This window comes from Hirundo rustica, chromosome 2 (assembly GCF_015227805.2).
Source record: "Hirundo rustica isolate bHirRus1 chromosome 2, bHirRus1.pri.v3, whole genome shotgun sequence".
NCBI lineage: Eukaryota > Metazoa > Chordata > Aves > Passeriformes > Hirundinidae > Hirundo > Hirundo rustica.
In genome coordinates this window covers 110,723,126-110,749,345 of record NC_053451.1, presented here as the reverse complement: position 1 = coordinate 110,749,345, position 26,220 = coordinate 110,723,126, and the positions used below count along the sequence as shown (strand labels likewise).

Sequence of the window (26,220 nt, the reverse complement as noted above, 5' to 3'; positions counted from 1 at the left end):
CTTCTTTTCAAACAGGTTTCTTTTAGGGTTCCATTTTAGGTGCTTCAGTCACCTCTCCTTTTTCTGGTAATGGCAGTGGATTTTCCATGGCCCTTTTCCCTCTCCTGAAGAAGCAGGGTGTGATTCTGGAAACATGCCTTCAGTGTATTGAGGTCATTAAGTTTATTTAAGTTGTTATATTGGTGTTGCCAGGTCTCCTTTTGCCTTAAACCAGCAGTTAGGGTTCCAAAGGCAGAGGAGATTTTGATTTCTTTTTATTTACTTACCTTCTAGTTCGGGGCATTTGCAATTTCTGAACATTGTCTTTAGCACTATGGCTGTGTGTGTGTATATATATGTATTCATAAGGAATCATAGAATATCCTGAATTGGAAAGGACCCACTAAGGATCATCAAAGTTCAACTCCTGGCTCTGCACAGGACAGCCCAAAGAATCACACCTGACAGCATTGACCAAATGTTTCTTGAGCTCTGTCAGGCTGGTGCTGTGACCACTGCCCTGGGGAGCCTGTTCAGAGCCCAACCACCCTCTGGGGGAAGAACCTTTTCCTAACACTCAACCTCAAACTCCCCTGACACAACTTCAGGCCATTCCCTCGGGTCCTGTCACTGTCACCAGAGCAGAGCTCAGTGCCTGCCCCTGCTCTTCCCCTCAGGAGGAAGCTGTAACTGCACTGAGGGCTCCCCTCAGTCTCCTCCAGGCTGGACAGACCAAGGGCCCTCAGCCCCTCCTCACACGGCTTCACCTCCAGACCCTTCTCCATCCTCATGGCCTCCTTTGGACATTCTCTAATGGCTTTATATCTTTTTTGTACTGTAGTTCCCCAGTGTGTATCATCAGTGCAGCTGGATCTTCTGAGCCAATATCCTCTCAAATGACCTCGGTAACCACTCTTTCTGAAGGAAATTTGTTTACTCTCTTGATTTTGATGAAAGTGAGAGCATCCTCCTGATGGGGATTTGCCCCTGACATGAATATTAATGAAAAAAAGAGCAGAGGTTTGGAGGGACTGTCTCAAATGTTCCTTTAAAATCTAATCAGCCTTATTTTATGCTGGTTTTGTGAAAAGAACTTTTGACTTTACCTTAGGATATGATTAATATTGATGATTTTAAACAAAAGGAGCAAGCCACTTCTCGTAAATTGGTTTATACAACTTCTGTGCTTTTGGCTATATTAAATACTGTTTGTTGTAAGGCTGTTTTTAATATTATTCTTTGTAAATAAATTAAATTCCTATCTCTTGAGTCTTGACAGTAGTTGCTTACTTTTTCATTCAATTATTGGTTTGTTATTAAATTTGAATCTCCTTTACATTTGTCATGGGTTAGTACAGTTTGGTTTTTTAGTTATAGAGGAATGTAGAATGATTTTCTGGGTCAGGACCTAGGAATTGCTTTAGAAAAGATAGAGACCTATCAGAGGGTTAGTTAAAATATTAGCATCTGTTTTAACCATTGAAAATTGTTGGCTACGACTTTGGGAAGTACCATATAAAACCCCTTGATTTCCTGTAGGTCAGCCTTTTCTTTTTTCTTTTAGTCAGAGAGAGACAGGTAACATCGAGCTGGGCCTGCTGCTCTCCCCTTTTTTGGGGGGGAGCTGGCCTGAGGCTTGGCCGGATTCCACCAAGGGATGGGCCAAAAAGACATTGATGATCCTTCCTGGTCCTTCTGTGATTCCAGACTGCCTGAGTGCTCTGATCTCTGATGTTTCTGTGTGAGTTCTTCCTCCCTCACCAGTGTGGCCTTGAACATCTAACACCATGAGCTATCTCGGGAGATAAGAGACTGGGCACATTTAACTCTTAGCAACATGAAGCTTCCAGAGCTTGGCCCTTGTCTGAGAGAAGAAAGAAAGGGACAGAGTAAACATAAAAAAACCCCAGCATAAAGTCAGTAGAGCGAGAGTAAAAAGACTATTGAAACAGAAGTTAAAAAGTTAGTTGTTCCATTCTTATTTGAACCATAGAAATGAACTTTATATTTAGATCATTCTTTTAAATCATAGGCAAAATAGACATTTGGAGGGATGATTGTTTAGATTTGTATGTGAATTTGAGCAAAAGTGTTTGTGATGGACTAAGTAATATTAATCCTATAAAATGCTTGAACAGAGATAGAGATGAAAAGCCCTCTGAGCCAGTGAAGAAGTGAGAAGATATCTCTGTACCTTAAGATAAAGAATCCTTTGCTTTTGGAGTTTTTCATCTTTAAAAAGTGACACCCCAGTATGCAAAAGTCTAAAACCCATGACCCATAAGCAGCTTGAGGACCTACTAATGAGAAGGGTCACAAAAGCAGGTTTCTCCAGGTGGCTGCTTATGTTACAACTTAAAAAACCCACAAGAGAACTATTCTAAGTTATCAGTAGGATCCATAACTCTAAGACTCTTCTCCTAAAGAATTAATGAAAGACTATTGCCAGATAATAAAACTAACTGAAAATTACAAGTTTTGTCTCTTTATGTTGTTTTATAAGAAAGTGAACAGTTTATAAGGTGAGGGAAGAGTGGTTTTAGAGTTTCATTCTGTTTTTAGGTTTTTTTCCCAACTTTCTTTTTCCATTCTTTTAGTGTGTGTTAATAAAACTATTTGTTCATTTTTAAAGTTAAGCCTGCTTTGTTTTTCTCCTATTCTCTCTCACAGAAAAAAAGTAAGTACTAAGACCAGAATTTAATAAACATAAAACCACTACAAAATCTTTCTCTGGGTTTTGGGTTCCACTTGTTTTTCTGTTGTCTTTGCTCTGTTTTTGTCCTGTTGACTGCCCTCTTTCCCCCGGAGTTGTTCCTTCACCTGTTCCTCACTGGTGTAATGCCTGCTTTTTTCCTCCCCTTGCAAAGCACTAGTAAAGCATAAGTAGAAGTTGTCCTGGAGTCCTTTAAGTCCCTATTTTCTTCAAGGAAGGGTGCTCGCTGCCAGCTTGGGGTTTATAGTATTTCTGTGTTGCTTCTGACAGTGTGACTCTACTTACTAGAGCAGGAGATCACTGTCAGTAACATCACATTTTCCCACTCCCCTTCTGTTTTCTAGGAATTTGTTGGACAGTTAGGAAACCTAATCCTATGCCTATAGATCAGGCAGCTCCTGATGCTAGTTTTCAAGTGTTGGTGTAGTGTCTGACACTTGAAGCTGAGATTTTTTTTTCATAGGGAGCCTTTCTTTTAGTCTGCTTATAAAATCTGAAAAACCTTTCTAAGATGGCAGAGCTTCAGAAATAATGTCTCAAGGATAAAAATCCCAGTGTATCTGGTACTGTAGTATTTAAAGTTAGAAACTGAGATGTGCCAATTTCCAGTGTCAGCATTGAAAAGAAAAAATAAAAAAAATTTCTTCCATCTGCCACCAATTCAGAATAGATCAGGATTAGTTTTCAGTCTCTGTTGGAAAGTTATCCAAAGTCCACTGGAATTTGTCATTAGAGAGACTTTCAGCTTAAATGGTCTTTACTTAATTAAACAGCTGCTAATAGTTCTACCTCTTTGCACTTCCTTATTGGCCTTGTATAGGTGACTTCCGGGTTTTCCATGTTCTCCTAAACTACTGGCCTACAGTAAAGACTCTAAATATCTTAATATAAGGGGGAAAACCCCATACTGAATTATATTCACAGGAATTACCACTCTTTTTTTCCACTTAAAGTCACTCCCTTCTTCCCAGAAGTGAGAGTCCCTTAGTCCTAAGCACAGTGATGATGTGTGTGATGTGGAATAACAACAGAGACACTGCTTCAGGCTCTGACCCCTCAGGGCCACTGCAGAAAACAGACTTTGCAGAGCCTCTTGTAGTTTGTCAGACACAGAGTGCCAATTCTTTTGTATAAAACATTCTTCTATATCCATGGACAGCCCCATAGCTGCTGTACCTATTGAAGGCTGTCCTAGGGTGACTTTATGATGCTTGTATCCCCAATCATCTGTTCTGTTTGTGCTGTATATTGAGTTCTGTGCCTTTAAGACTGGTTCTGGGAGCAAAGTGGGAGAAAGGAGAAGTGTGGAGTTTGTTTTGAGAAAACTGCCTGACTCCTCCACATTCTTCTCCGGACTGTGTGTTCAGCAGAGGCTTGGAGAGACTGCAGGACAGAGATCTTGTTTTGCTTTTAGTTAGTTTTAGCTAGCTAGGGCAGAGAAGTTTCCTGGACTGTTTTTTTTTTTTTTTTTTTTTTTAATTTCCTGGGACTGTTTAAACCTGCTCTGGACTGAAAACCCAGGGGAGCACTGGGGGCTGCACCTGCGGCCCACCGGGGCCTGGACCTCGGCATTTTCCAGCAGCGCCGGAGGGACTGGGACTGAGGAGAGACTGAGAGAGTCGAGCTCCACCCACGGCAAGGACTTTCTCAATTTGCCATCTCACTCCAGAACGAGAGGTTTTATTGTTTCATATTATTCATTCTTCGTACTTGTAGGCACTTTGTTTGTTAAGTAAAATAGTTTTTTCCACTTTTCTTTGTGGAAGTTCTTTCCCAGACCTGTTGGGGGGAGGGGCCGTTTGGGTTTGCTCCCCAGAGGGATCCCATTCAGGGGTTTTCTCCCAAATTTGCCCTAAACCAGGGCAATTCCTTTTTATTGTCGCCCAGCCCAGGGCTCAAGAGAGTGGAAAAAACTTCTATTGATTATTGATTGCATTTTGGTTGTACTTTGTGTGGGGATAAAACAGTCAGTAGCCATGTTGCTCCTTGAATTCCTAATGTCTCTTGGAATGGAGTCCTTTCTGTGTTTCTGTTCCCTAGGCTTTTTTGAGGTTTTAATACCTTTCTGGTCCCTAGGTTTGTTTTCTTATCCGGAAATAGCTCCAATATTGTCCCTAACACATAGCTTTTACACTAGGGATGCACAAATTAGAATAGCTATTTTGTTGGGCTCAGTGATTATGGTTTACAGGAAGTTTATAAAGGTACTGGAGTTTGTGCCAGATATGTTTCGTTTATGGTTTCTTCGTCCTACCCTGCATCCTAGTTCCAGCAGCACCTTTTGGGGATTTATCAATAATTGCACCCAGTTTGTTAGACGAGGAGTAGGGGTTGAGGCTTTTCAACCTCTCCTTTCCATCTTCTCTTTTGATTTGGTTACATCACTTTTGGAGAATGTTCAGTGTCCCCTGAATATTAAAGAGACCACTTTCCTGGTATTTCAGCTATTGATCTTCCTTTATATGGTTTGTAGATTTTCTAGAATGAGGACTGAGATTTCCAGAGGGGCTGATGAGACCCCTGACCCAGAAGTAGACCCAGGTGTGGAAAATCCTAAGTGGTGTGGAGAATGGGAGAGAATTGGCCGAACCTTGAAGGAATTTTCTGATCCCCCAGCTTGGGAATTTTCATGTGAACAAATTCAGAACCCAGACGAGGTGGGGAAATATCTGGAGGAGAACTGCCATGATGACTCTAAGGAGAAAAAGCTCATTGCAATAAGCTGGGCCCTAGCATATGCTTATCGCACACTGCTAGATACTGTAGGGCAGCAGACAGAGGCAGGGGAGCAGGGAGATAAATCAGTCACTCAGGCTGCAGCCAATCCCACAGCTACTCAGGCTGTAGCTAAACCAGACAGTGGGGCTAAGACACTGGGAGATGCTGTGGGAAAGAAGGGAAAGAAGCACACGTGCAAAACCAATCAATCAGTGGGTGATGATCCAGGTGAAGGACCCTCAGTGCCTCCTGACACCCAGTCAGGAGCTGAACCAAGTGGCACAAGATCAGAAGCCCGACCAACTGCTACGAGATCAGGAGATACTATTGAGTCCTTTTCCCTGAAGGGCCTTCGTGGCCTAAGAAGGGATTACACTCGACGACCTGATGAATCTATAATTAGTTGGTTAGTCCGTCTTTGGGATGCTGCAGGTGATGTTACAATGCTGGATGGCACTGAAGCAAGGCATTTAGGATCCCTATCACATGATCCGGTTATCGATCAAGAAATGATGAGGGAGGCTCACTCTTGCAGTCTCTGGGAACGGGTCCTGAGAAGTGTGGCACAAAGATATCTGTGTGCAGACGATCTCTATATGCAGCAAACCCAGTGGAAGACCATTGAACAAGGGATTCAACGCTTGAGAGAAATGGCAGTGGCAGAGATTGTCTTCTCAGATGACCTAAACATTAGGAACCCTGACTTGGTACCATGTACGCTTGTGATGTGGCGAAAACTTGTACGACTTGGGCCACAAGAATACTCTTCTACTTTAGCACTAATGAAGAGGGATGACACAGAGGAGACGGTGCTTAATATGGTGAAGAAGCTCCGAGCATATTCAGATGCCATGCATGGTCCAACACATGCAAGAATCACAGCTCTGGAAATTCGTCTGCAGAAATTAAAAGACAAGATGGAGGAGAATCACAAGAAACTCGAGGAGGAGATTAAAGAGGACATTCTCCAAATCTCTGCAGTACAGGTCAGAAGTTCTAGCACCACACGCAAACGTTCCCCAGATAGAGAGGGAAAAAGCATCCCACGGACTAAGCTGTGGTCCCTCCTGCGTGAATGTGGAGAAAACATGAAAAGATGGGATGGAGAATCTACTGATGCTCTGGCACAACGGCTGCGTGAATTGTTGGAAGGCAGGACTATGAGAGGAAGTTCTACCAAGAAGGAAGCAGCTCCGGTTACCCAGGTAAATAAGGATAATCAGGCTTAGAGGGGCCCTGCCTCTAGCCAGGTAGAGGCTAGGGAAACCCATATTTTTTGGACTGTGTGGATTCATAGGCCTGGCACATTAGAACCACAAAAATATGAGGCCTTGGTTGATGCTGGTGCGCAGTGCACATTACTCTCATCAAGACATGTGGGGGAAGAATCTGTTTCTATTGCTGGTGTGATAAGGGGATCACAAGATTTTACTTTGGTGGAAGCTGATGTAAGCCTGACTGGAAATGAGTGGAAGAAACACCCTATTGTGACTGGCCCAGAAGCCCCATGCATTTTGGGCATAGACTCCCTCCAAAATGCGAATTTCAAAGACCCAAAGGGATTCAGGTGGGTGTTTGGGATGGCAGCTGTAGAGACAGAGGGTGTTAAGCAGTTGAATACCTTGCCTGGACTATCAGAGAACCCATCTGCTGTAGGACTTCTGAAGGTGGAAAAGCATCGACTGCCAATTGCCACTTCAACAGTGCATCGCCGACAGTACAGAACAACTCGAGATGCTGTGATCCCCATCCACAAGATGATCCGTGAGCTGGAGAGCCAAGGGGTGGTCAACAAAACACAAGCTACTGAAGGAGAAGGTGGGTCAAGCCAACTCGCTGAGCTCAAAGCCGTTCAACTGGCCCTGGACATTGCTGAAAGAGGGAAGTGGCCAAAGCTCTACATCTCTACTGATTCGTGGATGGTGGCCAATGCTCTGTGGGATTGGCTGGAGAGGAGGAAAAAGGCTAGTTGGCAACCTAGAGGAAAACCAATTTGGGCTGCTGATGAATGGAAAGACATTGCCACTCGGGTAGAGAAGCTACCTATGAAAGTCCGTCATGTAGATGCCCATGTCCCCAAGAGTCGGGCTAATGAGGAGCACCAAAGCAACCAGCAAGTAAGTCAGGCTACAAAGATAGAAGTGTCAAAGATAAACTTAGGTTGGCAACATAAGGGAGAGTTGTTTCTAGCTCGATGGGCTCTTGATGCCTCAGGTCATCAGGGCAGTGATGCCACCTATAAGTGGGCCCGAGACCGAGGGGTGGATCTAACCATGGACAGTATTTCTCAGGTTATCCATGACTGTGAGACGTGTGCTGCCATCAAGCAGGCCAAGCGGGTGAAGCCGCTATGGTATGGTGGGCGATGATCCAAGTATAAGTATGGGGAAGCCTGGCAGAATTATTATATTACACTGCCCCAGATACACCAAGGTTAGCACTATGTACTCACAATGGTAGAGGCCACCACAGGATGGCTGGAGACCTACCCTGTGCCTCACGCTACGGCCTGGAACACCATTCTAGGCCTTGAAAAGCAAGTTCTTTGGAGGCATGGCACCCCTGAGAGGATTGAGTCAGACAACGGAACTCATTTCAAAAACAGCCTCATCAACAACTGGGCTAGGGAACATGGCATTGAGTGGGTGTACCATATCCCCTATCATGCACCAGCTTCAGGGAAAGTCCCAAGATACTGGGACTGTTAAATGGACTGTTAAAAACCACCTTGAAAGCACTGGGTGGGGGAATCTTGCAAAAATTGGAAGCAGCATCTAGCAAAGGTCACCTGGTTAGTTAACACCCAAGGTTCCACCAACAGAGGAGGCCCTGCCCAATCTGAGCTCCTACATATGGTAGATAAAGTCCTAGTAGGACATGTAAGAGGTTTGTTAGGGAAGACAGTTTGGATCAATTCCGCTTCAAGCACAGACAAACCCATCCATGGGATTGTCTTTGCTCAGGGACCAGGCTGCACATGGTGGATAATGCAGAAAGATGGAACCACACGATGTGTACCCCAGGGAGATTTGATTGTTAGGTGAGAACCGTGTGTAACTATCACTGTGTGCTAAATGCTACTGCCACTGTATGTAGCTGTATATTGCATATTGTTTTTATATAGATACATGTATGTGTAGTGTATGTAGAGCTAGACTATATATTAGTTTTGGTGAGGTGATGATATAATGCTAAGGGAGGGAATGTCCTAGGGTGACTTTATGATGCTTGTATCCCCAATCATCTGTTCTGTTTGTGCTGTGTATTGAGTTCTGTGCCTTTAAGACTGGTTCTGGGAGCAAAGGGGGAGCAAGAAGAAGCGTGGAGTTTGTTCTGAGAAAACTGCCTGACTCCTCCACGCTTCTCTGGACAGGGTGTTCGGCGGAGGCTTGGAGAGACTGCAAGACAGAGATCTTTTTGCTTTTAGTTAGTTTTAGCTAGCTAGGGCAGAGAAGTTTCCTGGACTGTTTTTTTTTTTTTTTTTTTTAAATTTCCTGGGACTGTTTAAACCTGCTCTGGACTGAAAACCCAGGGGAGCACTGGGGGCTGCACCTGCGGCCCATCGGGGCCTGGACCTCGGCATTTTCCAGCAGCGCCGGAGGGACTGGGACTGAGGAGAGACTGAGAGAGAGCCGAGCTACACCCACAGCAAGAACTTTCTCAATTTGCCATCTCACTCCAGAACGAGAGGTTTTATTGTTTCATATTATTCATTCTTTGTACTTGTAGGCACTTTGTTTGTTAAGTAAAATAGTTTTTTCCACTTTTCTTTGTGGAAGTTCTTTCCTGAACCAGCTGAGGAGAGGAGCTGTTTGGGTTTGCTCCCCAGAGGGATCCCATTCAGGGGTTTTCTCCCAAATTTGCCCTAAACCAGGACAAAAGCATAGCCAGAGTTTAGGCATAACAGGAAAGCACAGACACATCTGTGTTCAGGATAACAAATATATTTGTTCAGGATAACAATATCATATAACAATATATCTGTGTTCAGGGTAACAAGTATATTTTGCAGTATGCAGCTAAATAGCTGTGTTTTGTGTGGATGTAATGCTGCACTTAACCTTCCCTAAACCTATTGATTAAAGGATGTACATTGCGTTCAGCTGAACTGATTTGCATTTTAGGATTCCATGACGCTTTTCATCCTTTCTCTGGTAACAGCCTGTGACAGTTTCTGATCATAGAGAGATGCTGCCACTAAGTTTTTAACATTATTTATTGAGGAGTGCTTTAAGCAGAAATCAAACTTTTAATTCCTCACAGCCTGAACAAAGGAAACATTTTTCTCCGATCTCCTCTCGGTTAGTCTTATCCTGCTGGCATAACTAGGTGCCTTTCCAAATGATCCGTGACTTCTTTTGTTTGCCTGTCTTTTCAGAGTTTTTATTTTGTTTTAATGTATTTCACTTTATTGAAAGATCATTACTCAGGTGGAGCTCTTTAAAAGGGAGGAAAGAGTCTTTTGGACCTTCTCTTGAAAGCTTAAAAAATCATAGAAGCTAACCTCTTCCTTTTCTTCTGCTCCTCATTATTTAAAACTTTGGGCAATGAGCCAAAACAAACAAAAAACAACTTACTGGTCAGGCTGAAAATCAGTATCACTTGAAGGCACTACTCACGTATATAATGTTCAGATTTTTTCCTTTGAGCCAAGCTGCCAGCTTGAGCCCGTCTTCTTGATTAATCTTCGTGCCACCTTGTGGCTCATACGGCCACATGGCTTATGTGGGAAACATGGATCAACAAAGGAGATGACATAATTTTCTTGAAGTTGTACCAATATTTACTCCCAAGTGTATCTTTATTGGCCTTTTGAGCTTCTTTTCCCCCCCCCCCCACAGTAATCAACACTTTATTTCAATAGCAGAAGCCTTTCATTAATATATTTCACTTTTTTTGGTCTATATTTACTTTAATTTTCTGTTGAAAACCCAATATGTAGATGTATATACATTTGATAACTTGAAATTAAATTAAATCCTCATTATTGAATCCAATGATTTCCATTGACTCACCCAAAATGTCACATCACAAGAGCAATTCAGGGCGAAATGGAATTTCCAGGATTAGAATTCTGGAATTTTCTTTAGAATTTCCAGAACTGGTATTCTGGAAATGCCTTGTTTGTTTTCATTGACTGTAAGGGCACCATTTTCATGAAGGAACTTTTTTTTTCTTTAACAGCTTCAAGTTAATAGTATTTAAAAAACAACATTTGGCCATTTAAATGCGTAAACTGCAAGCAGCATTTGAACATACTCCTCATTCTAACACTTAAACACATTATTACAGTGAAAGCAAATTCATTTGCAATGGAGCAAGGTATGCAGGGGCAGCCTGGGACTGCACTAAGGTTCTTGGATCATATGGAAGTGTTGGCAAAGGGGTTTGTAGCTTGTTCTGTCTGCCAGCTTTCCCTTGACTGCAGCTGTGTTACAGGACTTCTGCCATTGAGTCAGAGCCACTTGAGCCACTTCCACTTTTTATTGCCAGTCTGGAGTGGGAAAAATAAACCAAAATCAGTGGTGGAAAGTGTTTTGCTTTGGTTTTGCTGTATCTAAGATATCTATGCGTGTCCATAAAAAGAAGCAGAGTTCAGTTGTATTTTACAGAGCTTTTCTGGACTAGCACTACCTTCTGTATCCATGCAGTTTCCATCTCGCTGATTTTTCTGAGAGTAAACAGCATGGGCATGGCTACCTGCCTCTGGATACAGGACTTCACTGAAGTGAAGGAAACTCCTTATGCCAGGATCAGTGCTTTTTTTGTTACACAGTATTTGCCAACCCGTGAAACAAGTTTTATTTTGATTGCTCCCTTCTATGCAAAGCCATAGCTCTCTCAACATGTAATTAATCTATTTGGAAGCACCTTCATGGCTTGGTGTCAGCTGCAGTGTTTTGTCATGGTCACATTGGGTCACAGATGGCAAGGGAAGAAGGAAAGATACTATCTTTTGGGAAAAGAACCGATGGTTGCATTTTTCTAATCTGATTCATGATTTCTGTGTAGTTGGGTAGTTTTACTTCACAAAGCATAAGCTATTGCTGGCATGAAAACTTCAGATATCTCTGACCTCTTTTGAGCTTGATAATTCTGAAGTTTTCTGTTCTGCATTTCAGTTGTGCTTTGAGTGACTTTGAAAGAGCTGTTCTTTGATGGGATCTTGTATGAGGCATCTATCTTGAAGCAAGTTAAAACCTGTGCTAAAATACAGTGTTTGCATCTTAATCCACACTGGGACACAGTGAATTAATGTGTGTACAGTCCTGAGGGGATCTTCTTGGTGCAGGATTACTTTCTGTGCCTGAAAGACTGTACACCTGCAAGGAATAGAAGCACAACAGTTGAGTGGAGCTTATGGCTGTGGGTGGAAACTCAAATCTGTGCTATACCCCTCTGTATTTCCATATATATGAGCAGAGAAATCCCTAAACCTCTCTGGAAGTTAATAATTTGGGCTAATAAGCTGCACATAGGATTATTAACTTGGTTGGCATTCAGGAACATGACACAATTTTCTTGATAATCCTCTGCTTCTCAGTTGAGCACAACTATTGCTGAATGCAAAATGGTTGTGTTTCAATGCTTTAAGGTCCATTCCAATCCAAACCATTCTATAATAGTAGGATTTCTATAACAAAACAAATGTGTATTTATTAAGCTTCATGGACCAGATGCAACAAAACACCTAACTGTGCAGGCAGTTTTTAAACAAATACTGAGGTCCCACCAGAACAAATGGTTTTTAAATGTGAACTTTGCAGACCTCTGGGGTGTAATGTTCAGCCAGTAAAGAACAAGATGAAAACCCCAGCTTTCCATTTTTAGTACCATCATAAAAATGAGTGCAAGTATTTTAACACTCAAAATATGAATATTGTGACCATTTTGTGCCTTTTCTGCCCCATTATGTGCTTCTTCCAGACTTCTGAGGTCTTAGAGTGACCTTAGCCTGTCATACTCCAAGAAGCTCCTCAGTTTGCTGCAGTAGAGGTAAGGTTTTAAATTCACATATTTGATATGCCTTCAGGTACTGTGGAATGTAAAACTCGGAAGCGAAACACTGGAGGAACTAAATCCAGGTGTTGCAGACTTACTGGTGGAAGCTGGTCATTCTGTTCTTACACATACATAAACTGATGAATTTTTTGAAAATTGGAGGAATTCCCAAGCACTTTTTCTCTGATTTGAAGGACCGGTTACATGTGAAAGGAGCTTTCTCTTTCCTCCCAGTATCAAGAGCAGCCCTCACCTGCAGACTACAGAAGATGCCGCCTGGGTTCATTTAATTAATGTTGTTTCTGTGTGATCAAGACACAGTGTCATTTTGCTCTCTTCTTTTTTGTTACTCTATCATATCTGCCCTGCAGCTGAAATTGGCTATTATCACTATATTTTTAGGGGTTTTTTTTCTGTTCTCCATTTCCCAGCAGCATTAAAAATATTGGAAATGTTGTGATCTTTGCACTATAGGCTAGGGGAAGAATGGCTGGGAAAAGTGCCTGGAGAAAAAGGCCCTGGAGGTAGGTGCTGGCCAGCAGTGGCTGAACGTGAGCCAGGTGTGCCCAGGGGCCAGGAATGGCAGCAGGAGCAGGGCAGTGACTGTCCCCCTGTGCTGGGCGCTGGTGAGGACACACTGCGAGTGCTGTGTCCAGTTCTGGGCCCCTCAGTTCAGGAAGGACACTGAAGGGTTGGAGCTGGCAAGTTGTGTGAGGAGAGGCTGAGGGAGCTGGGTTTAACCTGGAATAAAGGAGCTCAGTGAGCACCTTATTTCTCTCCACAACTCTCTGAAAGGAGGGTGTAGCAAAATCAGGGCGGGTCTCTTCCACCAGGCAACGAGCCATAGCATGAGAGGCCGTGGAAGCTGCCCCAGGGCAGGGACATTAGGAAGTTGTTTGTTTGTTTTTTCCCCCCACAGAAAGGGTGATGACACATTGGAATGGGCTGTCCAGGGAGGTGGGGGAGTCACTCCCCCTGTAGGTATTGAAGGAAAGACTGGACGTGGCACTCAGTGCCATGTTATAGTTGACATGGTGGTCATAGGTTAGACTCGATGACTTCAGATGTCTTCTCCAACTGAGTTGGTTCTGTGATCCTATGGGAAGTCATCTGGACAGACACGCTTGTCCCGGCCCCTGGTGCCCTGGCTGAGGTAGGGCCGGCGCAGCAGGTCCGGGCTCACGGACCAAGCGGGGATCCCGCACATCTCCGGGCCAGGGCACCACCGGGCGGTTCCCGGAGGCCACTTCGGAGGGCAGCGGGGGCAGCAGGAGCCCCTCGGAGGTGACAACACACGGCACAGGCGATCCCGCATCCCCGGCGGATCCCAAACGCCGAGCGCCTTGCCGGGAGGAGAGGCGGGGCCGGGCAGCGGGAGGCGGAGATTGGGATCGCTCGGAGAAATATCCCCGTCCCACTTTTCCTGTCCTGCTGCCGCTGCCGCTCCTGCTGTTGGCGCGCAGCCCCGGGCCGGGCAGAGCCGCCGTGTGGAGCATGGGGAGCCGCTGGCTGCTCCTCGCCGCGCTGCTGGCGCTGGGCGCCCGGGCCAGCCTGGAATACGAGGGTGAGGAAGGGGCGGAGGCGGGCCGGGGAGCGGGGCCGGGCCGGGCCGGGGGCGCTGCTCTGCATTCCGGTGTAGAAATGACAGCACCGAGCTCTGCTTTCCCCGCGAGTCGTGTTCACCGCCGTTTTCCTTGCCAGAACTTTGCACTGGTGTAATGCCATGTTTTCTCAGAATCTCCCTTCAAGGTTCTTATCAGGAATGTTAGAAGGCGAATTATCCCTTAGTTTAGAAGCATAAAAAGTACATTAAGGTTGACAGAGTGATGAGTTACTAGTCCTGTTTCCTGACACACTTTCTTCAGGTGCTCTTTGGGGTATGGTCAGTTTACAGAAGCTGAAGATCTGGGCTTATGCTCCAAAAAAATTACTGTTGTAAAGTGATTTTTCGAAAGTGTCTCTTTAATACTCCACTAAACCATGTCTCTAAGTGCCACCTTGATATCTTCTAGATACCTGTAGAGATACTGACTCAACCACTTCCCTGGCAGCCTGCTCCAGTGCTTTTAACCCTTTCAGTGAAGCAATTTTTTCCTAATAGCTATTTTAAACTTGCCTGGCCCAGCCTGAGACTCTTTCCTCTCTCTCATCCAGTTGGTTATTACCTGGGAGAACAGACACACCCTGTTGTTTCGTGCTTTGTATTATTTATTTTTATATTGTATTTTATGTTATTTATTTTCATTATAATAGTTTGTTCTGAACTCACTCCCCTGTTCTCCTGAGAAATGTTATGTTCTGAGTTTTGTCCCTGCCCCTCTTCCCTGTCCATCCTCCCACATTCCTCCCAGTCCCTCCTACTGCCCCTGCCTGTCATTCGATTGTTCCTCCTGGCTTCTGGAAAGTTCAGGTAAGGACATCGAGTGATAGGGCAGGAGCCGAGGAGGTTCCTCCCTTTATGTTCCCATTGGTTTCTTTGAATGTCCCTCCAACCCTATTCCACTCCCACCTTGTCCCTCACTGAGTGTTGGTTTGTCTCCTCCCTTAGTCCCTCTCTGTATTTAATTCTGGAGCTCATTGCCCCAGGTGGCTCAGCTGGAGGGACTCCCTGAGGTTCAGATGTCTTTGGGTGGGACTGAATAAACACCTTGGACTTTTCCCTCCAACTGAGTCCGACTCCTCCCTCAGTCTTCGGTGAGGTCTCTCCTGTGAGAAGGGGAAAATCCCCTTGGCCGCTGCTTTGGTTCCCAAAATCCAGAGCAGTGTTCCCCGACTGATCGCAGTGTCAGAGCTAGCCTGGGTGGAAGGAGCCGCTGCTCTGAGAAAGGCACTGTGACAACACCCCAGCTGGCTACAGCATCTTTTCAGGGAGTTAGAGAGTGATGAGCCTTGTTTTCCCCAGGCTTAATAACCCTAGCTCCCTTAGCAGTTCCTTACAGGACTTGTGTTCCAGAATTTGTCCTGTTTCAGGGCAGTAAACTGACGAGTTTCAGGTTGGTTTAATGTGCGGTACTGTTGTCTAATAGCTTTCTTTAAATTAAACTCATAGAGGTAAATAATTCCTAGGTCAGTCCTGGGGAAGCAAGTGTGCTTAGCTCTTCTGCCTCTTATGTGTCACATTCCTTCTTTTTCTGTGTTACAAAGGATTTATAGCACAACAGCATGTGAAGTGCTGTTCATGTGTTCTTGTGCCCTGATCTTGCCATCAGACCTGTACAAGTGAACCTTTGCAATGGGGACAGAATTTTATTTTAGTGAATGAAGAAATCTTTCTTTCCTGACATAAACAGAATCATGTAAATCCATAGATTCATCTTAAAGTGTTATTTCATGCATTTTGTTTGGCATCTGCCCGAACAAAGTCCGCACCTGTTTTTGACTAGAACCTGCTATACCCTTAACTGGGATAATTTTAGCACTTCAACAGAGAACAATGCTTTGTCCTTATGTGGCTTGGTAGCCAGTTTTGAATGTATGTGAAGCAGAAACACTTTGATTTGTGGCTGAGAAAGTGGAAATGAAATGGCAACACCTCTCCCATGGCTCCCCAAGTCAAACCTGTTGTGGTTATAAAGAAAGCATTGATTGTTAGGAAAGAGACCTGACTGGCTTCTCATTTTGAGGTAAAAAATGAGCTGGAAATGGGAGATGTTGAGCTCCATCAAGAGAGCCTTGTTTTAGGGCAAAAGTAGTGAATAACTACTTTTTTTTTTTTTTCTTTCTGATTTTTCTTAGAAAACTTTCAAAAGCTTTCAAACTTAATTGTTTCTTGTCTAAGGAAAGGCAAATGCATAAGAGCTCACATAATTCTAAGATTTACTAATTTAAAATGCTAAAGTCACTGCACACTAAACTTTGGACAATTATTAGTGATAACACTGACGTAACAGTTTTATAACCCTCAAAGTGAGTAGTTAGCTAAGAGTATTCCAATTTCTGGCAGAAAAATGGATGCTTCGAGAGGTATTCATTTACATATCAAGGTCTTCCTGAGGCCCTCAGGGATCACAGCTTGCTCTTTTTGCTATGAAGTCAGATTTCAAGTGCAAAAAAGTTTGGTTTTATGTTGAGAAGCCTCTCAGATGTCAGTGTTTAGATATCAAAATGGAACCTCAACAATAAATAAAAAACATCCAGAGAAATTATTCTAAGGGATAAAAAGACTTCATTGTGTATAAATCCCTCAATTTCAGAGAAGATGTTTGGATATTTACTTCTTCAGGTCCCAGCTCAAGCTGGTGGAGGGATCAGTGATTCAGTTCAGGGGAAGATGTTCCTATGGAGCAACTGCGGATACATGGGCTGGGTTTTCTTGAGTCTGGTAGAGGAGGATATCAAGTTTCACCATTTTCTGGGCAGTTGTTTTGTTTTTTAATAAGAAATAGAGTCTGTTGACAGAAATCAAACTCTACGGTTTGATTTCTGCTGAACAGTTGTATGCTTTGCACATGGAATCAGTAGCTAGTTAAGGTGCCTGAATTAAATAATTTTGTCTAACTTTAGGCAGCAGCTTGTACGGACCAGTCTTAGATGTCAGCAAAAGGTGATGAAATAATAACTCCAGATGTTGTAACTTGAGATACCATGTGAGGAGCTCCTGTGGACCCTGAATATCTGCCTATTGCATGTAAAGTTTTTAGAAGAATATTTCAAAGGGGGAATTTGTATGAGCCCTTCTTTGTAGAAAAGATTTAGCTAGAATTTAGACTAGACTTCATTGCCTAGTGGTCAAAGTTGGTAATTTTAGATAAGGGTTGTTTAGGGAATTTTGACGGCTTTCCTGCCAGTTGCTTTGTTTTATTGATGGATTATTTGAGTAGTAATGCTCAGCTGGTTTCTGGTTTTTAGAAATCTGCTTCTACCTTTATTTTAAGTTTTCAGCCATTGCATGGGGTTTTAAAAATGTGGAGCTTTGTTGTCTCTTTTTTTGAACAAGGCCAAAAAAATGCTTTAAACGAAGTCATGTTTTTGATTTGAGTGTGACTTGTGTTTGCAGGTCATGTACCTCAATGTCGTGTTCTTGGTGTGAGGATCTAACAGGTCATTAAGGATGGTTGTACTTGAGTTATTTACATTTTACTTTTGCTGTTTAGCCTGATGGCTGTTAACAGCCATTGACACTATGGAACCACTTTATAGTGAAACCTCTGATGAGGCCCTTCAGCTGTACCTGCTCTGCTCAGTAGAACACCTGCTAGGTGGGCTCCCCATAGCAGAGGAGCTGTGACTTGGCGTGTGCCACTTAACATTGCACAACGTTGCTCTAGGAGCACTGAGAGAAATTTACTATTTCACTTGAAATTTACTATTTCACTTGATTTTCAAGTCAATATGCCCCTTCCAAATTCACTATAAAGTGGATCTGCTGTGACTCTGAGCTTCAGAGAAGCCCATGCTGATGACGTTGCGTAGATTATTGCATCCTAATCTTGCATGTCTTTTCTCAAAGCTTGCTTTTATTTTTAATTTATATTTCCTTTCTTGCTGCAGTTTGTTTTTTTTTCTCTTATTTTGTATTGTAGGATCGGGATATTCACCCCTTGAAGATGATGAGGATGTTTATGCACGCAGTAGATACAAAGGTGAATGCTTTGCTTATGTGCTAAAGAGGATCAACTGCTTGCTGACAGAAAGCTTCATTCTTTTTTCTTTTCATGGATTGTACGATCTTGGTGATCCAGCTCCATGTTTTTTCTCATGGATATTTAGATCAAGATTTAATTTCTGCTGTTTTTAACAATGGAAATTAGACCAAATATTGATCACAGCTCTTTCATGCACCCGAGTAAGTAACTTTTACATTGCTTTTGCTCCTGGGAGATCAGGTTGTTGAATTATGAAAATCAGGAAGAGCTTCTCTTTCTTGTCCATACATGCTAACAAAACCATCAATGATAAGCTGACTCAAAACCTGGGCTTACTGATGGTAATGTATAGAAGTACATGCAAGAGAACTCGATTTTCATTTCTTTTTTTCCTTCCATAAAATTGCTTGTATTTCAGGTTAACCTGCTACCAGAAATGACAAGTGAAATGTGTTTAATAAATGCACATGTGCATTCCAAAACCAAATTAAGTAGCTGGATGAGTGAACAGATGGGCATGTTTATAAAGCAAATTCAGGTTTTCTTCCCTATTCTAGAAGACTTTGCCATTCAGTAAGAGTGAGAAGGTTTTTGCCAGTACATCTTCCATTTGCTGTGTCCATTTTCTAAAAAGCCTGCTTTTGTCTTAATATCACTCTCCTCTGCCAAAATTGCTCAGAAGCCTAGACATTACAGAAACATAGCATTTCATTTGTCACTTAAATGGTAACTGTTTCTTTTTAGTAAATTAATCTGTGGACATACTATTGTTTTCCTCACTTTGATTACTTGAAAATACTGGGCATTGGTGTCTTGTTGTACCTTATTGATTCTCTGCAAAGAATCAGTGGGCCAGATGAGGGGTAAGTCATAAAATAATTCAGACATTTATGAACAGCCAAGGGGAAAGTACAGCTTTTAGGGCTGTGTTGCTGTTTTCATAAATGTCTCATCTTCCCCCCAGTAAAATACCCAAGTATAAAATTTTGCTTTCAAACATGTGCATAAATAATTCTCTAAAGCTTTATTTAGGTTTAGTCATTTTTCCTTGCCTTTTAACATGTGATTCTCTGCAGACACATAGAAAAAGAACTCAGAGATCATGAAGATAAATCAATGCCAATTCGTGCCAGAGCAGGCAAGTAGTTAAAATGTGGATTCTGTGTAAATTCCATTTTTATGGTGATCCAAAATGGATTATACTCATGTCAGCCAAAATGTCACCAGGGTAAGTGGAACATCATGATTTATTCCCACAGATACTGAAAACTGCCCCAAGTTTGGAAGCACTACTGCCAAATGTTGAGGAACAGACAATGTGAATCTAAGAGTGTAAAGCATTAGAATAGAAAAGGCTGATTGTTCATTAGCCGACTTCCTTATGTTGGTTTTGGGGGGAAGGGGATGGAGAAAGACAAAGCAAGGAAAAACAGGCTGTGTGGCCATCTTCAGAGCGTCTCTTCAGATGTGCAGTCCAGCATTTTGGGTGTGGCCCATTTCTTAGCAAATAAAACTTACTGATAACAGGAACTGAATGGATTTTTATATTTGATCTTCACATATGTAAGCAGCATTGTTTTTTTCTTTCTACACATATGCAAGCGAGCACACAAGATTCATCCTCTTTGACATCTGCAAACAAAACATTGCAGTTTCCTGGGGGGGGGTGAAAATCGACTCCCTACCAAACCCTTTTGTCTTCATCTGGATGTTTTCCCACTTGTTCAGCTTTCCAGAGAAACATGGCTAAGATTTTCTGTGCCTACAGCATTTTTAAGGAATTTTTCCCTTCCTGTCTGGTGAACCATCAGCTCTGTTGGCTGGTGTAGCAGCAAGCAAGAGCACAGCTGGTCACTTTGCGTGCTGTTTGTGAAGGAAGAGCTCAGCTGAGGCTGGTGTTTAAACAGGACCAAGGGGCTGGGGGAGATGACGCTCCACAAAGTGCTTTCCTTCTTGCCATTTGGCAGCTCTCATCATATTTCATGGGGAAAGGTTTCCTGAGTACAGCACTTCCTGTGCTCCTCGCAGCTCCAGTGCCACTGCCCTGGTGATCCTCATTCCTGATATGTTTTCTCAGATACTGTAATGATCCAGCAGTATCCATAGCTCTAAGGGTAACACTGGGGCTTCAGCCGTTTCTGTTTGCTGCCTGTTTTCCAGTGGTTTCAAATACAGGATTGAGTCTCTGGACTATTTTGCTGCTAACTGAAAATTCAGGGTTTTGTATTGCTGAGGGACTTTTTAGGGTTTTTTTCTGCTGAGGTGCAAACTTTCAATTAAACAAAAAAACCAGTATATAGGTCTTGGTACCTAAAAACTCAAATTTCAGTTGGGTGAGCAGAGCCTGGTATAGATGGTGAAGTTCCATAAAAGGTGTCTGAGAAACTTCTAGGTTTTATAATCCCCAAAGCCTTCAGGAACATGGCTGATCTTGCCTTGAGGCAGCGAACAGCTTGTGTAACCCCTTGGGGCTTCACACAAACCTAATACTCCACAAGTGCTCTATGTAGCTGCTTAGCCTTTGAAAACCAGTATGTGCCTTCACTTAAAAGTGGACAAACTTTGATCTAAAACTTTGTTGTATTGTTTGATGTGCTTTTCAAGTTAGCTGGTTTTTTTTCCAGCAATATCACTTGGTCTAACCCCCAGTATTTGTAAATGGCTTGTAAACCCTGCCTCACCCTCTTTCTTCTAATCACAATGAGTTCTAGGGTAAGCATTATAATGTTTTAAATGAAACAGATGTTCCTTCTAAACTCTTCAAGTTATCTGCATCCAAAAGCATGTTTGCTTTTGTTTTTCTTCGTGGCAGAATCATTTGGCCCAGTGTAAGATGCATTTTGCCCCTGTCTAGGAGCTTGCTTTGTTTCTCTCTGTAGCTGCAACGACACTACAGGAAAGGCATTTACTTTTTCAGTACTGTGTTTGTGCATTAAACTGCATTTTTTAGCTGTTAGCTACCTTTTTTTAATATATGTATATATATTTATATACATATACATATATATATATATGGGTAGATGTTAAGTCAAGTGTGTTTGTAAAACAACAAAAATTTGCAGAAAAACTCAGGCAATTTGCAGTACCTGAAATAGCTTCTTTGCCCTCTTTTTTTACTTTTGTTAGCCTCTTGATCATATTTGATCAAGCATATTTGTCTTAACACCCTTTACAAAGGAAGTCAGCAGTGTGCATTTGGAGTTTATACATGTGGAAAACCCGAGGCATAAATGTCTTGAACTGATTTGATGAGGGATTACATAACTGGCTGGAGTGAAAGCTCGGCCCAGATGAGTTTTCATCCACCCAGTGCTGCCCTTGCAGACAATGTTGTCTTAGTAACTTCAGGTTTAAGCCATTCTGTAGAAAAACTGAGGCCTAGTTCTTAGTTAAGGACCAGCTTGGGTGTGTAAATAAATTGAAGTTTAAGGCCTCAGGGCATGGAGAGAGCAAGTGGGACAGAAAACCTGAAGCAGAGATTATGGGAAAGCTCAGGAGTAGGAGGAGTTCTGCAGGAGGTGAACGAGGCAGAGGCTGTGAATCCAAGGTGTGTGGCTTCCAGAGAGTGGTGGGAGGTGGTGCCTGACAGCACCAGCAGTGCTGGGGTAGCAGTCAGCGAGGCAGAGCTGGATGTTGGCATCACTCATTGTTTCAGCAGTTGACTTCTGTTCCCATTAGCTCACACTCCTCATCTCTTGTCTCAGTTTTAATTTGGTGCACAACAAGCATGAAAAATGGGAGCCACTGTGATATAGCCCCTCTACAAAATGGCCCAAGTCAGTGGGTGTAGGGATTTTTTAAATGTTTTGGGAGCTGTGGGATAGAGATTAGGGTGAGGGACAGGAAATAGTTCTAAAAAAAAAATCAAACCCCCAAACCAAAACCCACTCTTCACCAAAGCACTTTGCATAATTGTAAGGTAAATAGCAGAGGATATATTTGGCATTCAGAAAACAGGCTTATAGGTGGGAAGAAAGAGAGCTGGGATGATTGTGTGGCTGAGCCAAAAAGCTGAACTGTACTCTACCCTTAACCTGAGGGGTGCTGTTAGACTGACCTGCTTGTGTCCTGTGCCTCAGTTACTGTGTATTTTATGACACTGGGAATAATTTCACCTACATATCTTTGTAAAGGGTTTTTACTTGTATTGGTGAAAGACAAAAAGAAGCATATCACAGTACAACTGCTTCAGAAATGGACTAGTCTAGAAGACATGTGCCCTTGGTCTAGGCAAAAGGTTGACAATTAGTCTCTGATTTAGTGCCTGCAGATGCTAGTTGTGTTTACTCAGGACCAGCACTGCAAAATAGAGATGTAAAGTGTAGTTTCCATTGGGAAAGTATAAATATGTCCCAGAGACATAGCACACTGAGTATAAATATCCCATGTATGAGAAATGCTGTACTGATTGTTGTTTATTTATGTGTGGAGCTGATCCAACTAGTGTAGGAAAATATACTTAATAACTATGAAAATTGAGCTATAAGGGAACATCTTCTAGACATGATCTAGAATTTTTTTTTAATGTTGTTTCTGACTTTGTAAGTATGAAGGCTAAAACTCATTTGTTTGTTTCGGGGTTTTTCCATCTTTCTTGCAAAATTCAAATGTTTTTTTCATGCCTCTCCCTCATATCATACATTGTCACATAAGATTTCAAGATTCCTCATCTTTCCCTTTTTGCTTTGCAATCCCTCCCTTCCTCCCTGTCTCTTCTCCCAGTATATGCTTTTCAAATCCTGGATCTGAGGAAAGGGCAGGCTTAGTCACTGCTCGTGTAGGAAACCCCTGCTGAGGAGCTGCCCCCTTTCTTGGTGTACCCTGTTGACAAAGCTGAATAAAGAATGCAAAACTTTGGCTGGGAGGAGAAGTCTCTACTTGATGCTGATATCATCAGCACCACAGTGTGGTAGTAAATCCTCACAAGGTGAGGGTGTCCATGTCCTGAATATTTTACAGCATAGTCCTGGCCAGTTAATAAAGGTTCAGTATGAGCAGATTCAATATGATATATTGGCAATATGATTTATGTAGGTGGGATCTTCTAACTGTGGGAGTGCTTGAATCATCACTGAGTTTTGTACAGATTATTATGGAAGTAGAACTTAATTTTTTTTAATGAGCACTAAGCTAAATGTGGAAAGCTGACAACTGCAGCTAGACCAAGATAATCCTAATGCAAATTTCTCTTATCAAAGAGCAGTTAGATGTGTCTTAAAAACAAGAGGGAGAAACAGCCCAGTTGTCATCAAGCTGCCCACATGGTGGCACACTTATTCCATGAACAAAAAGCATAGTAAAACCCCACCTGCCCTCCCAACCCTTCCAATAAAATGGCTACAATCTTTAATGTGTCATAAAAAAAAAAAGAGCTTTGAGTCTTTAAAGGGCTGACCTCCTCATGTGTAGGTGTACCTCTAAAGTGTTCTCCACGTTAAAGATTGGTGGCTTTTTAAATAAGAGGGTTTTTTTCCTTTTCTTCTCTGTGACCTTGATTAAGCGAAGTGATTTTATATTTGTGTCTGAACTTTGCATTTTTCTAATTGCTTTGTGTGGGTTTTTTTTTCTTCTCTGCCAGAAACACCGTGGTGCTCCCCCATTAAAGTGAAACATGGTTATGCAAACTGCAGGACACCTCAAGGGGAATATTACAAGAATGTGTTGGGCACAAGATGTGATATTCGCTGTCAAAAAGGCTACGAACTGCATGGCCCTCACCAGCTAATTTGTCAGTCAAGCAAACGCTGGTCTGGGAAGGTGCTGTGCAAACGTAAGTGGTTGCAAAATCTCTGTGTGTGTGTGACTTGTGCTCCAGGTTCAGACAAGAAATTCTTATTTGCCATTGAAACTGAACTTTGGATTGTTTGGGGTTTTTTTTGGTGGTTTTTTTTGGGTTTTTTTTTTACTTTTATAGGTTGGTAGTATGCTTGGATATGTAGATTAGTTTGTTGAAGATCTCACGGGGATATATGACATGATAAGCATCTCAGTGGTACAGACACTGATGGCAGATAGGGAATATTTTATCAGTGTGAGATTTTGATTTGTGGGAATAGTTTTATGACAGAGCCGTAAAGCTGTTTAAAAATATTGCCCATCTTACACTTTCTGAGTTGACACAGTTTGTATCAGGTGTCTAAATGGGCTCTTAGAGTTAAACATTTTCTGAGAAGAGAGGAATAGGTACTTGTCAACCCTTTTCTCATATAAATATCGTATCAAGCCACTAATGCTCATGTAGAGATAAATTTGAAATGCAGCTAATGAGAACAGTGTTGAAAAACTTCACCTGGAAGAAGATTTTCTTCCATTTGTTGTTTGCCAGATGTGTCTGTTTGTGTGTAATACCCCACATGTGCATTACTGTAAAGGGAGGGTAACAAGATTCCAGAACTCTTTGTTTCCTTTCCCAGAAAAGCGTTGCCCCACCCTGTCCATGCCGACCAACGGGGGCTTCAAGTGTTTGGATGGTGCCTACTTTGGCTCGAGGTGTGAGTACTACTGCTCCCCAGGGTACCAGCTGAAGGGGGACCGCATCGTCACCTGCATGGACAACAAAGTCTGGAGCGGCCGGCCAGCAGCCTGTGTTGGTAAGTGGGGTGTTAGGTCTGCATCCCGGGAAGTCTGCATTCCTGAGGCACCTGCCAGTGCCCAAGGCCTGCACACACAAATTCCAGTAAATTCTTTTTTATTCAGTTCATGGGGAGAAAAAGCAACTGCTCCTCTTAAGGACGCAAAAACCAGTTTTCTAAGGTTGCGAGGTGTCACTCAGTACTTTTCAGTCCAAAATGAATATCCAAGCACTACCACTTTAATGGAGATGAGTCTGGTGTAAATGGCCAGTCCTTTACGATGCTTGTAATAGCCTTTGGTGATTCCTGAGTGACTCCTTGGGAGCCAGTGATTACTGTACTGCTCTTCCACCATGTCCTCTGGGCCGGAGTCTGCCACACTCTCTTTTCCTTAATGATTAAAAACAGGTTTGAAAGTAAGCCTGTTGTCTGAACTGTTTTTCTTCCTTGGGATCATGGTCTTCAAATACATCCAGAGAATTCAAACGGATTGTAGTTACCAGCATGCTTGTAATGAGCTAATTTAAATTTCAGCCTAGTTCACTCTAGTTATGCCAGCAATTTTCATTACATAGTCAGTGGTCTCCTGGGAACTTTGGCTGGAAGAAGTATTTCTATATACATAAGTCAGAAGAGAGATAAACAAATATTGGGACTTAACTTTCCTGACCACTAATGAAATTTCAGCACCTAGTGAAGTCTCAGCCTGCTGCCCCTGTTTCTGGGAAGCCTCTGATAAAAGCTTCTGCAGCCACCCACAAAGGAAAGTATTTTTTGGCCATCTGAAATGGCTACCAGTAATGTAAAGCACGTGGGTGGTAGAGTGTTTGTGCTTCGTGTTTGGTGTGTATGATAATTTGGTTTTCCTCAGAATGCCTGTGGCTCAGTCCGGGTTGGCAAATGGCTTTGGAGCCTCTCCACTGTGGCCTGATGTTCATAAAATGTTTTTCAGGTTTCCTGTTACTTTGTGTTGTACAAATGTAGAAATTAGCTGCTTAGGTCTAGACTGTGGTGTCTCTTTGTTTTTGTATGCAAAAGCAAGCTTTGTCCTTCTCAGTGGTGTGGACAGAGGAAGAAAAACCTTTTAAGTTTGGACATGATAAAATCTAATCCTCTGTATTTCCTGGCACTTTCAGAAGCTCATCTGTTTGCAGAGATGGTGTGCTTATTACAAAGTATGCTGTCTTGCACTGTAAGCAGCAAAGAAAAGAGGCTAAGTTAGCACTAACACTTCTTTTTTATTCCAAAAATGTAGAGTAGTTGTTGCATAGGGTTTCAAGTCCCAGTTGCTGCCTAGTATTAGAAGTCCCAAATAACCCAGTCTCATGGGTTAGCACAGTTTAGTTTTTAGTTAAGGAGGAATGTAGAGTGTTTTTCCCTGTCAGGACCTTGAAATTGTTTTAAAAAGCACAGAGACCTATCATAAAGCTACTGTAAGATACTACCATCTGCTTTTACCACTGAAAATGTTAAATGTGACTTTGGGAAGTACCCATATAAATCCTAGTTCGTTCAAATCAAGCCCATTTCCTCCTAATCAACTAAACAAATAACACCAATTAAAGCCTACTACTCCCCCCACTTTAGAGGGAGAAGCCAGCCCCAAAACCTAGCCAAGCTCCATCAACTACCAGCAAGAAAAAAAAAAGAG

At 42.6% G+C, this 26,220-nt stretch overlaps 1 protein-coding gene across 5 annotated transcripts in view; it reads left to right on the top strand.

The window, feature by feature from the left end:
- The first annotated feature begins 4,400 nt into the window (after window positions 1-4,400).
- The window catches only part of SRPX (sushi repeat containing protein X-linked), a 33,532-nt gene continuing 11,712 nt past the window's right edge, over window positions 4,401-26,220 (top strand). The window contains exons 1-4 of one of the 5 annotated variants that reach the window (XM_040056174.2): window positions 13,839-13,976; window positions 17,935-17,994; window positions 23,576-23,767; window positions 24,411-24,587. In XM_040056174.2, the coding sequence (XP_039912108.1) occupies window positions 13,907-13,976; window positions 17,935-17,994; window positions 23,576-23,767; window positions 24,411-24,587 (499 nt within the window). In that variant the 5' untranslated portion in view covers window positions 13,839-13,906. Of the gene's footprint in view, window positions 9,101-13,777; window positions 13,977-17,934; window positions 17,995-18,021; window positions 18,198-23,575; window positions 23,768-24,410; window positions 24,588-26,220 lie in introns of those variants that run through there. The other 4 variants (XR_009207556.1, XM_040056175.2, XM_040056176.2 and 1 more) reach the window with 4 other exon arrangements.